This window comes from Terrapene carolina, unplaced genomic scaffold (genome assembly GCF_002925995.2).
Source record: "Terrapene carolina triunguis isolate 2854851 unplaced genomic scaffold, T_m_triunguis-2.0 Scaffold833, whole genome shotgun sequence".
NCBI lineage: Eukaryota > Metazoa > Chordata > Testudines > Emydidae > Terrapene > Terrapene triunguis.
Genome location: NW_020665184.1, coordinates 670,841 through 684,552, shown reverse-complemented (window position 1 = coordinate 684,552; position 13,712 = coordinate 670,841). Strand labels below are relative to the sequence as shown.

The 13,712-nt window shown below is 57.4% G+C and overlaps 1 protein-coding gene across 2 annotated transcripts; it reads left to right on the top strand.

Moving 5' to 3' along the window:
• The first annotated feature begins 154 nt into the window (after positions 1-154).
• Positions 155-6,382, top strand: ELAVL3 (ELAV like RNA binding protein 3). 2 transcript variants are annotated; one of them, XM_026660661.1, is made up of 6 exons: positions 155-377; positions 540-643; positions 1,068-1,221; positions 1,881-2,106; positions 4,597-4,635; positions 6,055-6,382. In XM_026660661.1, exons 1-6 carry the CDS (start codon positions 170-172, stop codon positions 6,380-6,382), a joined length of 1,059 nt encoding a protein of 352 aa, XP_026516446.1. In that variant the 5' UTR covers positions 155-169. The 2 variants fall into 2 exon arrangements, with proteins under 2 accessions (XP_026516446.1, XP_026516445.1); XM_026660660.1 differs by having other exon boundaries at positions 161-377; positions 6,034-6,382.
• Positions 6,383-13,712: the final 7,330 nt, after the last annotated feature.

Here is a 13,712-nt window from a genome sequence, read left to right as displayed (position 1 = left end):
CCCCACACAGCGCCCCCTGCCCCACACAGCGCCCCCTAACCTCACCCATCACCCCCTTCCCCACACAGCGCCCCCTGCCCCACACAGCACCCCCTGCCCCACACAGCGCCCCCTGCCTGCAGAGCAATCACCCCCTGCCCCCTCTTGTCTCCAGCAGATAATCAGCACCATGGAGACCCAGGTGTCCAACGGCCCCACCAGTAACAGCGGCCTCCCCAACGGGCCGCCCCTGAGCGCCAACGGGGCGGCCGACGACAGCAAAACCAACCTCATCGTCAACTACCTGCCCCAGAACATGACGCAGGAGGAATTCAAGAGCCTCTTCGGCAGCATCGGGGAGATCGAGTCCTGCAAGCTGGTCCGGGACAAGATCACAGGTACGGGGGCTGCGGGTCGGGAGTGAGGGGCACCGGCAGAGCTGGGGGGGGGCAGGGGGGGTAGCAGGGGGCTGCGGGTCGGGAGTGAGGGGCACCTGCAGGGCTGTGCGGGTGGGGGGAGGGGGCTCAGTGCCCCCCACTCACGTCTCTCCCCGCCCCCAGGGCAGAGTTTAGGTTACGGGTTCGTGAATTACGTGGACCCGAATGACGCGGACAAAGCGATTAACACCCTGAACGGGCTGAAACTGCAGATGAAAACCATCAAGGTGAGCGGGGGGCAGGGCCTGGGGAGGAGGCGGCAGGTGGGGGCTGGGGATGAGGCTGGGAGGGACGAGGGGATAAGGCTTGGGGTGGGGGCTGGGGATGAGGCTGGGGGGGCTGGGGATGAGGTGAGGGGGGAGAAGGGGATGAGGGGACGGAGCCGGTTGTATTCAAGGACAGGGAGGGGTTGGGGGGTAGCCGGGTAACCCCCCCCAGCCACAGACAGACCCATGGAGTGGGGCGGGGGGAGGAAGCACCACAGATCCTGCCCCTGTCCCCAGCTCGGAGAGGGGCCTAGTGGTTAGAGCAGGGGGGCTGGGAGCCAGGACTCCCGGGAGGGGAGGGGCGAAGCGCGAGGAGGTGGCGGGGGAGGGGTTGGCCCCTCCTGTCTCCCTGGAGCCCCCGTCTGACCCCTCCCCGCCCCCCAAGGTCCCCTACGCCCGGCCCAGCTCGGCCTCCATCCGCGACGCCAACCTGTACGTGAGCGGCCTGCCCAAGAGCATGAGCCAGAAGGAGATGGAGCAGCTCTTCTCGCAGTACGGCCGCATCATCACCTCCCGCATCCTGGTGGACCAGGTCACAGGTGGGGGCTGGGAGCCCCCTGCTCCGGGGAGGGGGGGCTGGGAGCCCGGACTCCGGGGTTCTCTCCACGGGGCTGGATCAATGGGGCCTGGCGACTTCAGTGGCATCCAGCTCCAGCCCCGCCCAGGCCCCCTGGATCAGACCCATGGGCCCATTCGGGCCTAAGGGAGCGCGAGGCCTGGAGACCGACGGGCCGGTGGGGGGGGGGGGGGGGGCGGGCCGGGGGGGGCCGCGGCTCTTGGTTGGCCCAAGGGGGGGAGGGGGGCGATCCTCGTCTTGATGGGCCCAGGCTGCTGTGAAAAGCACCCATGAGTGCTCAGAGCCCCCTGCCCTGTGGTGCCCCCCCACTGACCCTCTGCCCCACTCCCTGCCCCATGGTGCCACCCACTGCCCTCCTGCCCCACGGCACCCCTACTGACCCCCTGCTCCGCTCTCTGCCCCACGATGCCCCCTGCCAAGCCCCACCCCGGCCTCCTGCCCCATGGCACCCCCTAATGACTCCCCTGGCCCCTTGCCCCACGGCGACCCTTCCAAGCCCCACCCAGGCCCCCTGCCCCACAGGGCCTGCTCTTAACCCCACAGCTCCCTGCCCCACAGCGCCCCTCGGTGCCGCGCTGAGGCCGGCCCAGCCCCCCTGACCCGGCTGCGCTCCCCCCCCAGGCGTCTCCAGAGGGGTGGGCTTCATCCGCTTTGACAAGAGGATAGAGGCGGAGGAGGCCATCAAGGGGCTGAACGGGCAGAAGCCGCTGGGCGCCAGCGAGCCCATCACCGTCAAGTTCGCCAACAACCCCAGCCAGAAGACGGGCCAGGCGCTGCTCAGCCACCTGTACCAGACCACGGCGCGGCGCTACACGGGGCCGCTGCACCACCAGACCCAGCGCTTCAGGTGAGCCCCCCGGCCGCACGCCCTTCTGCCTGGGAGCCCCGCCCCCTCACGGGTCACCCCTCCCCTTTGGGCCTTGGCCCCGCCCTTCTCCTGCTAGCACCTCCCCCTTTGCCAGAAGCCCCGCCTCCTTTTCCTGGCCCCGCCCATTTTTTCTATTAAGCTTCCCTATTTGCCACGGTGCCTTCTCTTTTGGCAGTGGCCCCTCCCTTCTACTATTAGCACCGCCCCTTTCACCAGTAGCTCCTTCTCCTTTGCCCTGGCCCCACCCCTTTCACTATTAGCTCCCTCCCCATGACCCCGCCCCTTTTTGCCCCACGCCCCTCGTCCTTTACTATTAGCCCCTTTCCCAGGCCCTCTTATTAACTCCTCCCATTTCACTAGTAACCCCTCCCCCTTTGCTCCTGACTCCTCCCCTTGTTCTATTAACATTTCCCCTTTTGTCCCCTTTTACCATTGGCCCCACCCCTTACACTAGTAGCCCCACCTCCCTCGTTCCTGCCCCACCCCTTTGCCAATAGCCCCACCCATCTCCTATGCATAGCACCGTTAGTCCTGGTTGCCCAGTGACGAACTCGGGGTCTGTGAAATGGCCCCCTGGGTACCTCTCCCCCGGGCACCCCCTTCCCTCTGTCTCTGCTGGGGCTGGGGGACTCCCCATCACCTCTCGCTCTCTGCCCCCTGCTGTCACCCCCGCCCCCACCTGGGGCTGGCTCCATCGCAGAGGTGTGAACCGTCCGGGACGCCTGGGGCCTAGTCCGCACAGCGCTAAGCAGGGTCAGGCCGTGGCTAGGACTTGGATGGGAGACCCCCAAAATCCCGTCCTGCCCCCCAAACTCCTGCCAGGGCCGGGCTCCTCCCTCATGGCCTGGCTCCATCTGTTGTGCGGCATTGGCTGGAAAACCTGCCCCCACCCCAGAGGTGGCTGCATCCAGCAATGGGACTGGATCCCCAGGTGTCAAAGCAGTGATGGCCGTTCACGCCGGCCGGGGGGGTCTGGCTTTGGGGGGCAGGAAGGAAGGGGGCAGCTGGAATGCTGTTGGCCGTATCTGCCCCTCTGGAAGGCAGGTAACCGGTGGCATCTTGGGCAGGGCACCCTGGGTAGGGACTTGAGGGATCCCTGTAGAAACAATCCCCTGCCCCACCCCAGAGGTGGCTGCATCTCAGCCTGGGCATCATGGCTAGATGGGCAGTGGGTGGCCGGGGGGGGGGGATGGGACCATTCTTGGGAAGCCGGCGATTCAGGGACCTCAACTTTCTCAACCACAAGAAGAGGGAGTGGGGGGAGGGGGCATACTGGGTGCATGGGGTGGGTCATACCGGTGGCTGGGTTACATGGCAGCCATAATTTCCCCCCCCACTCTCACTAGATCCCCCCCCCCCCGTTTTTACGTGCTCACACATCAGGGGCTTCGTTACTGCGGCCTGTGAACGAGGGGCTCTGGGTCTGAGCCCCCCCCCCCACAGCGGGATTTGCCCCCCCCCCTCAAACAGCCAGTCCTGTACCCCCAGACAGGGGCCCATCCCCCTCAGCGCCCCGTTTTCTCCGGCTAGGGCCAGTTCTGGCACCGAGCTCGCTCTCCTTGTCTAGTTAACCCTCCAGCTTTAAAATTACCCCCCCCAACCATTAAAAAAACCCACCCCCCCCCCCAAAGCCAGGACTGTGGCGTGTACACAGCCCTGCGGGCAGAGCCTCCGCACATGCGTGACCCGTGTCCCCGCCCTGCGTGCACCACATGTGGCCAAGCCGCTCGGACACGTTTGTGTCCACGGGGGTTGCTGGCCTGAGTGTGAGAAAAAATTACACGCAACATGCGTCTGCATCCAGCAGTGTCTGTGTACATCATGCCTGCGTCACACATGCAGCAGGGTGCGTGGGCTATTCCACACGCTGCAATGCCACGTGTCGCACACATGACATGCATGTTGGATGTGTCTCTTCTGAGCAGCCACATGTAGCGTGCCGTGTGATTCAATGCCTCCTACACGGCTCCTGAGCCTGCATGTGTGAACTGCCACACACACACACACACATGGCCAGGCAACACTCATGTGCGTGAAGCACACACACCTTCATGGATGCAGCATGTGCTACATGGAACATTCATGCAACATGCTGCCAGGCACATGTGTAACACATGCAACAGAGCCACTGTGCATGCGTGTGCATTTACCCATGCCACACAGCCCTCGTGCATGCGTGTGCACTCTGACCTGCAAAGCATCTGCCACGCCCAGGTGCCCTGTACACCCAGGTGCACTGACACATGTGATGCAGCCCCCGTGCAAACATGTGCCGTGCAGCCATCATGCAGCCGGGTGCACTCACATGTGCACTGGAGCCGGTGTCGCACCCCCACGTCTCCACGCGGCGCCCCCTGCCCTTTCCTGCCCCATAACCGAGCCACATGACCACGCAGGGCCCCCCTCCCCGCTTTACAGGGTCGGCTACTAACCGGGGCCTCTCCTCTCCTCTCCCTCTTCCTCCCACAGGCTGGACAATTTGCTAAACATGGCCTACGGCGTTAAGAGGTAACAAGCCCCCCCCCCAGCCTGCCGCTGCCCCCCAGCCCCAGCTGCCAGCACTGGGAATTAACTAGCCCCCCCCCACTTCCCATCCCCTCCCCAAGCCCCCCTGCCAAGCCCAGCCTGACAGCAGAGACACCCTCCCCCTCCCCCTGGGATCCTGCCACCAACCAGATCCCTTCCCTGCGTGACTGGGGGGGGGGGGGACATTGGGGGCGGGGGGTCCTGGCCAGCCAGGTTCCTGGTTCCATTTCGGGCCTGCTATTGGAAAGGAAAGACCTTCTTTTGGGGTCGATTCTGCGGCGTCTTCTTTTAAATCATAATCCCAACCCCCGCCCCCCCAGCATGGGAATAGCGGGCCAGTGCAGAATGCCCAGGCCGCCCCTTCCCCCCCCCCGGGGGTGTCAGGGCCTTGGGAGTCAGGTGGAGGGGGGGCACATGGGACGCTTCACTCGATTATTCCCTCCCTTGGGTTGGGGTTCAACGCTCTTCAGAGCCTGGCCGGCGTGGGGGTGGTGGTGGTGGTGGTGGGGGGACGTGCGCAGATCCCCCAGCAGCAAACACCCCTGCTTTTGTTATTGGGCTTAGAGACCCCGACCCAGATCCAGGCCCCCCAGACCCCAAACAAGATCCGGGCCCCTGTTGTGCCGGGCGCTGCCCAGACCCGGGGACAGACAGTCCCTGCCTCAAAGCCTTTACAAGCGAAATAGATCCAGGAAGGGTCATTATCCCCATGGCTCACATGGGGAAACTGAGGCCCAGAGAGGGCTACTGGCTTGGCCAGGGTCACCCAGGGAGTCTGGGGCAGAGGGGGGAGATGAACCCGATTCAGGATAAGGGCAGCGCAGGCCAGAGCCGCCCATGCCCTGGTCTGGCCACGCCCCCCGAATGGAATTGCTGTGGGGGAGGGGCGGAGGGCGAGAGCGGGTTCGAATCCAGGTCCCAGGCTCTGTTGTCCTGGGGAGGAGCCTCCCTCGAAGCCCTGCCCCCCGGAGCTGATCTTGGCGGCTGGCTAGAACGTGGGGCCTCCTGCACCCAGGCCTGAGGTGGTGGCCAAGGATAGACCCTGCTCCCCCGCGCTCAGGTCGGGTGGGTGGGTCCCCATGCCCAGGGCGTTTCCCTGATCCCCATGCCCAAGGCAGGTGGGTGGGTGAGTCCCCGATCCCCGTGCCCAAGGCATTTCCCCACTTCCCGTGCCCGGGGTGGGTGGGTTGGTCCCTGCTCCCCCGTGCCCAGGGCGATTCCCCGCTCGCCGTGCCCAGGGCGGGTGGGTTGGTCCCCGTGCCCAGGGCGATTCCCCGCTCCCCGTGCCCAGGGCAGGTGGGTTGGTCCCCGCTCCCCAAGCCCAGGGCGGGTGGGTGCTGTGCTCCCGCCGCGCTGATGCCCGCGTTACACCCAAGGTAGTCCTCTGTCCTTAATCTCCAGGTTCTCGCCCATCACCATCGACAGCATGACCAGCCTGGCGGGCGTCAACCTGACGGGCGCCTCCAGCGGCGGCTGGTGCATCTTCGTCTACAACCTGTCGCCGGAGGCGGACGAAAGCGTCCTGTGGCAGCTCTTCGGGCCCTTCGGCGCCGTCACCAACGTCAAGGTGATCCGCGACTTCGCCACCAACAAGTGCAAGGGCTTCGGCTTCGTCACCATGACCAACTACGAGGAGGCGGCCATGGCCATCGCCAGCCTCAACGGGTACCGGCTGGGCGACCGCATCCTGCAGGTCTCCTTCAAGACCAGCAAGCAGCACAAGGCCTGAGCCGGGGCCCGAGCCGAGGGCCGGAGAGAGGAGCCGTGGCAGAGACTGGGCAGCCCCCCCCCCCCCCCCCCCCCCCGGGGGGAAAGGGGGCCACCCCCCCCCCCAGAACCTCCCGCCCCGTGGCAGGCACCGTCCCCCCCAGCCCCATGGCGAGCGACCCCCAGATGGCGCGCGATGCCCCCCGTGGGGGAGCGGAAGGAAACGAACGCCTCGCAGCCTTGGTGAGGAGGAATACGCTGCTGCGGGAGCCGTGACCAGACAGCGAGGGGGTGCTGGGGTCCCACCCCGCCCGCAGGCGAGGCAAACGTAAGCCTGACCCCCCCACAACTGTGCCCCACGGCGTCGCGAGGACCCCAGCGGGGCAGGAGAGGGGACCCCCCATTATGGGTTGAATTCCAATGTCCCCTCTGTTTTGGGGGTGCCCCCGGCCCTCCCTCCACATCCTGGCCCCCCTGACAGCCATCCTGAGGTTCCCCCCAACATTGTCTCTCATCTCTCCCCCTGGGATTCCCCCCAACCCAACTTTGCGGGGGGGGGGATTCCCGGCGGGGCCCTCAGCTGTGATCAGCGAGCGCCTCTGGGCTGGGGGGGCAGATGGGTGAGATGTTATCGGGGGCAGGGGCTGCTATTCCCAATCAGTGCTGATTGGGGGGCGGGGTGGGGAGGGGATGGGCTGCTGCTGTTGAGTTGCTGGGGGGAAAATGCTCCCCTGAGCCCCCACCCCCTGAGCCCGACTGTACTGAGCCAACCTGGGCCCCAAGCCCCCCGGCTGTGGGGCTGCCCTGGAGGCAACGGGGGACTGGGGCTCTGAAACTAACCAGGCTCCATCCAGGAGCACGGGGGGGGGCCAGAGGGACGTGACGGCACTGGCTGGAGGCACCCCAAGATCTGCCCCCCCCCTTCGCCATCAGAACAGGGGGTCCCAGCCTGGCTGTCGGGGAAGGGCCGTGGGGCACGTTCTCACTATGTCGCCGTGGTGCTGTCAGCCATTGCAAAGCCGACTCCTGGTTTCACCCGGCCGGGGCGGCTCAGGGGCGGACTCGGGGATCGGCGCTGGGGACTGTGTCGGGGAGCCTTGGCTCGAATGACTCCAGCTGGGGCTTGGTCCTGACGACAGCCCCGATCCTGGCAAGGCTGGTGTGTGTGTGTGTGGGGGGTGACTGTGTCTTTAAAATCCAGGCATGCGTCTCTTCCAGCCCCACAGGGCCAGATCGTCCAAAGGATCCAGTGGGGGCTTAGCACCAAAAGCAGGGCGTTAGTATAAACCCCGCCCACTTGGTGTGAATGCCACACCCATTCTGTGAAGGCCACACCCACTTGATGGGTAGGCCACGCCCACTCAGTGTGGCGCTCTGTCTCCCTCTAGTGGTGGCTGGATCACACACAGAGGTGGAGGAGCCCACGCCGACTTGGCTAACAGAGCTGGGGGGCGGGGGGGGGGTAGCAGCCCACCATGTTTACAAAGGGAGGACCCGGGGTCGGGGCCCCCAGCTGTTCCCCCCCCCCCCCCACTCCATGGGCCCGAAAACCCACTTGGCTCTGACAGCGTCCGTGCGTCCTCCTTTTGCTCCTGGCGCCGTTCACCGCGCTGCATGCTCGTTCCCTGGGGGCTGGCGTTTCCAGGGGCCATGGGGAGAAGCCCACCCATGGGTGGCTCATGCCTGCGTCGGCTGCTGGAAATTCCCGCAGTCCGGGAGGAGCGACTGGGCTGTCGTATCAGCTCCTCGGGTTAGGGGGTCGCGACTCGCTGCAGAGCGGCGCCTGGCGGGGGATGTCAGTGGGAGTTCGGTCCGTAGCTTCAGTGCCTTTGAGGATCTGGGATTAGGCGCTTCCCTTTAGGTGCCTAACCCCCTTTGACACCCTTGGCGGCGCTGAGCCGTAGCGGCCTGCGTCTCATTGAAATGTCGGCTGCTGAATTGGTTTAGAAATTGGATCCCTCCTTGTTCCCTGCACCCCCTAAAGAGCCCTGATCCCCATGCAGCATTAACCCTTTCCCTGCTGCAGCCCCACCCCGCCACGCAGTCTTCAGAGTGTGCTGCTTTCTTTCCAAAACTGCCCCGAGCAAAAGGGGGAAGGGGGGGGCGAGGCACAAAGGGATGTTTAAATAAATGGATTGAACCCATTTGAAAAGCAAGAGAAAGTTACCCGCCACCCAACCTCCCCTCCCAGCCCCGTGTTAATTTATTTCCTAGAGAACGGTTGTTTTTTTTGTTGCCAAAAAGGGGTGGGGTGAGGGGGAAAGGGGCAGGGCTTCCTCTCTCAGCTCGTGAACGAACAAATGAAATAAAATAAATAATAAATAATAATAATAATAATAGAAAAGGCTGAAAACAGAAATAATAAAAAACCAACAAAAAAATGGGAAAAAAATCTATTTTTATAAAAAAGGGAAAAAAACCAACCTCGCTGGGAATTTTTACTGGGATTCTTGAACTTCACACACACACACACACACGCACACACACACACACACACACACAGAGCAAATAAAAATAAGAGAAAATCTTTTTTGTTTTTAACAAAGAGGTTCTGTGATTGCCCAGCTCAGGGCCGACAAATGGAAATGGTTGTTTTCTTTCTTTGGGTTTCTTTTCAGAAGGGGGGGGGCCGTGAGCACTCACGATTGTTACCGAGGATATTTTTTTATTTAACATTTTACGACAAAAAAAAAAAAACAAAAAACCAAAAAAAAACAAAAAAACAAAACAACAACAAAAATAAAACCTAGCAGAGAAAAGCAAGGAACAAAAATTAAAAGAGGATTTAAAAAACGCCCCAAACTAACCAGAAACACAACTGATTTTATCCAGGGAAACATGCTTCATACTGACATTACTTACGTTTACACCCAATTCCATATTTTTGAAAAAGAGCTGTGATTTCCTCCTTCCCCTTGTTTTTGGGGTGAAAAACTTTGGCAGCGTGTGAACATTTCTTATTGATTTATTGTCCATATCATAGTCATGCCTGGGAGCTCCAGGCTTGGATCAATCTCGTTGCACAAGGCACGACACAAAGAATAAACCAGTCGATGGAAGTGGCACAAAAGCATTTCTGCTGATCCAAGGGGAGGGTGGATAAAACAACCCCCGACCCTGAACAGAAATACAGGAGTGAGTCACTTATTGTCTCAGAAAAGCATTTGACTGGGTCGAGAGGAGGATCAGTTTCGGGGCATCTCACGTGCCCATTGGTTCACAGGCCTTGATAGATTCATAAAGTTTCAGAGACCATTGGATTGTCTAGTCCAGCGGTTCTCAAACTGTGGGTTGGGACCCAAAAGTGGGTCGCAGACCCATTTTCATGGGGTCGCCAGGGCTGGCTTAGACTTGCTGGGGCCCAGGGCCAAAGCCCGAGCCCCACCACCCGAGGCCGAGCCGGAGGGTTTCAGCCCTGCATGTTGGGACTCAGGTTACAGGCTCCCCACCTGGGACTTCACCTTTGTCCTGCTCTCCCTTCCCTCCCACACCCGGGTCCGTGGGGCTCGGGCGGGCTCAGGCCTCGGTCCCCCTTCCTCGGGTTGTGTAGTCATTTTTATTGTCAGAAGGGGGTTGTGGTGCAGTGAAGTTTAAGACCCCTGCTCTAGTCCCACGGGCTGTATCGACCAGGCCAGAGAATTCCAGCTGGCGGTTCGCCGAGCCAACCCATATCTTGTGGTTGAGCTAGAGCGGCGCATTTAGAAGAACAACTCCCCCATCTGGATGTAAACTCTCCACGCTGCTGCACAGCCTGTCTTGCTCCACGGGAGGCTGCTCCAGGGGGTCACCCCTCTCGCTGGGCAAACTCGCTCTTTTCACTCTGCAGTTGTCTGGCTTGGAAGCTGGGTCTCCCTTTGCCCTGTGGCATCAGCCCTCGTTCCCCAGCATCGGGGACTGACCGGCGGTGGTCAAAGTGCTGCCTAAGCTTCTCGTCCATCAGCAACATTGATTTGAGCTTTCCCATGTCCTAGCCTAAAGGCAAGCGTCCAGAGCCCAAAACTGCTCTCAGAGCCCTTCTGGGAACCTGCCCCAGTTTTTCCAACAGAGGAATGCCAAAGCCATCATGGTGGCAAGCTGCAGGTTCTACCACAGTGCCCCAGCATGAGATGCCAGGCTCCAGCTACAAGACAGGACCTCACCCACCTTGTCTCTCTAATACCATGAGGACAGCACGGTAGCACCGTGCCCGTAGCCTGGCCTACCATGATGCCCTGGCTGTGAGCTTGCCTGGAAACACAATACCCATAGCCTCCTCCTTCATGACTCATGTCTCCTCCCCTGAAACGTTGACCTCAGCGGTGCCTCATCAAGAGAAACCGAGCCCCGTGTACCCCCACCACAACACCCACGGCCATGCTACGAAACTGATCCACCCAGGAGACCCACATCTTTGCACCAGCCCTCCCCCGATGGGGAGATGCTACTTTATTTCAAGCCATAGGATAATCATGGGGGATTTTTTGTTTAAGACGTCACTGTCCGGCCACCTGTAGCCACCCTGGTCAATTACCCCGATTCCCAGCCTTACAGCCGGGGGTAGGACTTAAAACTGGCCAGTGTCGGCTCTCTGCTCTCAGGAAGGTCTCCGGAGCTTTGCCGAACGCCGCATGAAACATTTTGGCCAAAAAAATTCCTGGGGAAATCAGATTTTTGAAAAATCAGATTTTTTTCCCCCAAACGTCCAGCTCTTGCATTGGAAAACTGAAAATGTTAGGCCAAAAACTGGAGTTTTAAGATTTTCAGCTAAAAATGTTGTTTTTTTGGCCAATATTTGGCTAACAAATTTCTAGTCACTGGCTGAATTTTGTTGCTGTTTTAGTTTTCTGCAGGAAATTTTCTAGGTTTTGGGCCAGATGTTTCCAGTTTTTGGCCAAAAATTTACCAGGGTTAGGGAGATCTGGGCCAAAATATTTTGGAAAATTTGGGTCATTTTTTCCCTTTTTCATCAGTTTTTCCCCCTAGTTTTCAGCAATTTTCAGCCAAAGTTTTTTCAGTTTTTGCCCTTTTTATTTTTTTTTAATTTTTGGTTAAAAATGTACCCGTTGTTAACCGCCCAATCCCCCCAGTTCTGAGATTTTTTTAACCAATTTTTTTCCATTTTCATTGGGTTTTAGTCAAATTTTCTGATTTTCAGCAATTTTAGGCCATTTTCCCCTTATTTTGGGGAAGATTTTGGCCCAAAAAATGTATCAGTGTTTGACCATTTTATTGTCAGTTTTCAAACAATTTGGCCAAAATAAATTTCCGTTTTTGGTAATTTTCAGCCACCATTTTTCAGTTTTCTGCTGCCAAATACTCAAGTTTTTTGGTTTTCCAACTAAAAATCTACATTTTCCAACAGGGGGGAAAAGAAACCCCCTGTTCTTGCACCAACTCTAATTTAACCACTGCCTCTGACGGGAGCCAATTTCCCCCAATGCTGATCGCTTGTAGCAGAGCTCTACCCTCGGTTAATTTCTTTTAAGCATGTTTCATTTCAAGGAGTTTAAAGGGGCAGTTTCCTGGATTTCTGTTGAAAAACCACTTTCAACTCCTTGAAGTCCAGCCATTTCTGAGAAAATATCTTCCAGTGTCTCATGTCTAAGCTAAAATCGATAAAGAATAAATCTTTCAGGAGTCCTGACAGACTTTTTAAACAATCATTCTTTTTGCTCTGTAGGTTTCTTTCGTTTGTAGCAGTGTAGAGCGGGACTAGTAATGGAAGGGAACTATCCTTAGAGGGGTGTAACTAACTCACCTGTCTGATTTCCTTTTCTATTCCGCCCCTCCAAGAGTGAGCAGAAATTAAGTTGATTTAAACTAAATCCCAAACCTTAAAAAGGGGGAAACTCAATTGCCAAGGCATGTCATGGCGTTTCACATTACAACTCACATCCCAAACAACACACATCCGCTACTTTTTGATTTAGGTTTTCTTTTTTTTTCTTTTTCTTTTTTTTAAATTTGATTTTCAATTTTTGGTTTGACAAAAACGAGACCAATTCTTTCACTTTAGAAAACAAACGGGAAAAACAACAACGTAAAAAAGAGAACGTAATGATAATTAAACCTTTTAGCATTAGTTGAGTTTTAATTGTTTAAATGATTTAGAAGTTAGTTTAGGATTTCTTGATTTTTGAAGATAAATGTGTTCTGTGTTTGTAAGAATCTGTGAGAGCTTCTGTTTGCGAAAAAACATATAAAAATGACAAAAAAAAAAATTTTAACTGGCACCATTAACTTGTATCTTTTTGCGGATTTTAGCTTCTTGTAGTTTTAACTTATTGTTAACTTAAATATTTATTATTACTGCCTTGTATGAGTACATTTGTGTATATTTATGTTATCTCATCAGATTTGCAAGTTAAAAAGGAACTATTTTTTAATTTGCTGAGACGTGGTTTTACCTAATTTATTTATTAAAGAAAAAGGGAACAGAAAACTCAAATAATAATAATAATAATAAAAAAAGAGTAAAATGTTTAAGGCCAGATTCTCCGATCGAGGCGAAGTGCACTGACTTAATTTAAGGGGGATGATGTAAAGAAAAGCGTATAGATCAATTATCTATAAAAGTGTGTCTGTGGGAATCAATGTTACATCGATTACTTTTGTCTTGTAGGGGGAAATTGCAAGCCTGTTTCTGCTCTTCATTCTATTAGAAGGTTAAGGGACTCAAATTTCTAGCTTGTAGTTTTATCTATTTCTTCTTCCTGTGTGTATTTATTAGCCCTTTCTCCCCTACATAACACAGCCCTCAGCACTCAACCACCCCCCCAAGGTAAAACCAAGGATCGAGTTCAGTTTGGTGATGGATTTCCTTTTATTTCAGTTTTTTTTTCTTTGAAAAAGAGCCTCCCGTGAAGCCAATATTGTGCACGTAAAGGGGCAAATTGCAGTTCTCTCTGGCCTTGATTCAGCAACGGATTTAAGCATGTGAGCAGGATTACAGAGGGGTTTACCGTGCCGGGCGCTGCCCAGACCCCGACCGAGATCAGGGCCCCCCGTCGTGCCGGGCGCTGCCCAGACCCCGACCGAGACCAGGGCCCCGTCGTGCTGGGCGCTGCCCAGACCCCGACCGAGATCAGGGCCCCCCGTCGTGCCGGGCGCTGCCTAGATCCCGACTGAGATCAGGGCCCCATTGTGCCGGGCGCTGCCCAGACCCTGACTGAGATCAGGGCCCCATTGTGTGGCCCAGGCACAGAGTGACAGAAGGTCCCTGTCCCGAACAGCTAAACGCACAATGGCTGGGAGGGGAAACTGAGGCACGGTCCTGGGAAGTGACTTGCACACAGCAGAGAGAGGTGACTCCCAATCCTTCACCCTACCCACTGGCCACTCCACAGCTGGGCCGTGGAAAGAACGTTGCTGAC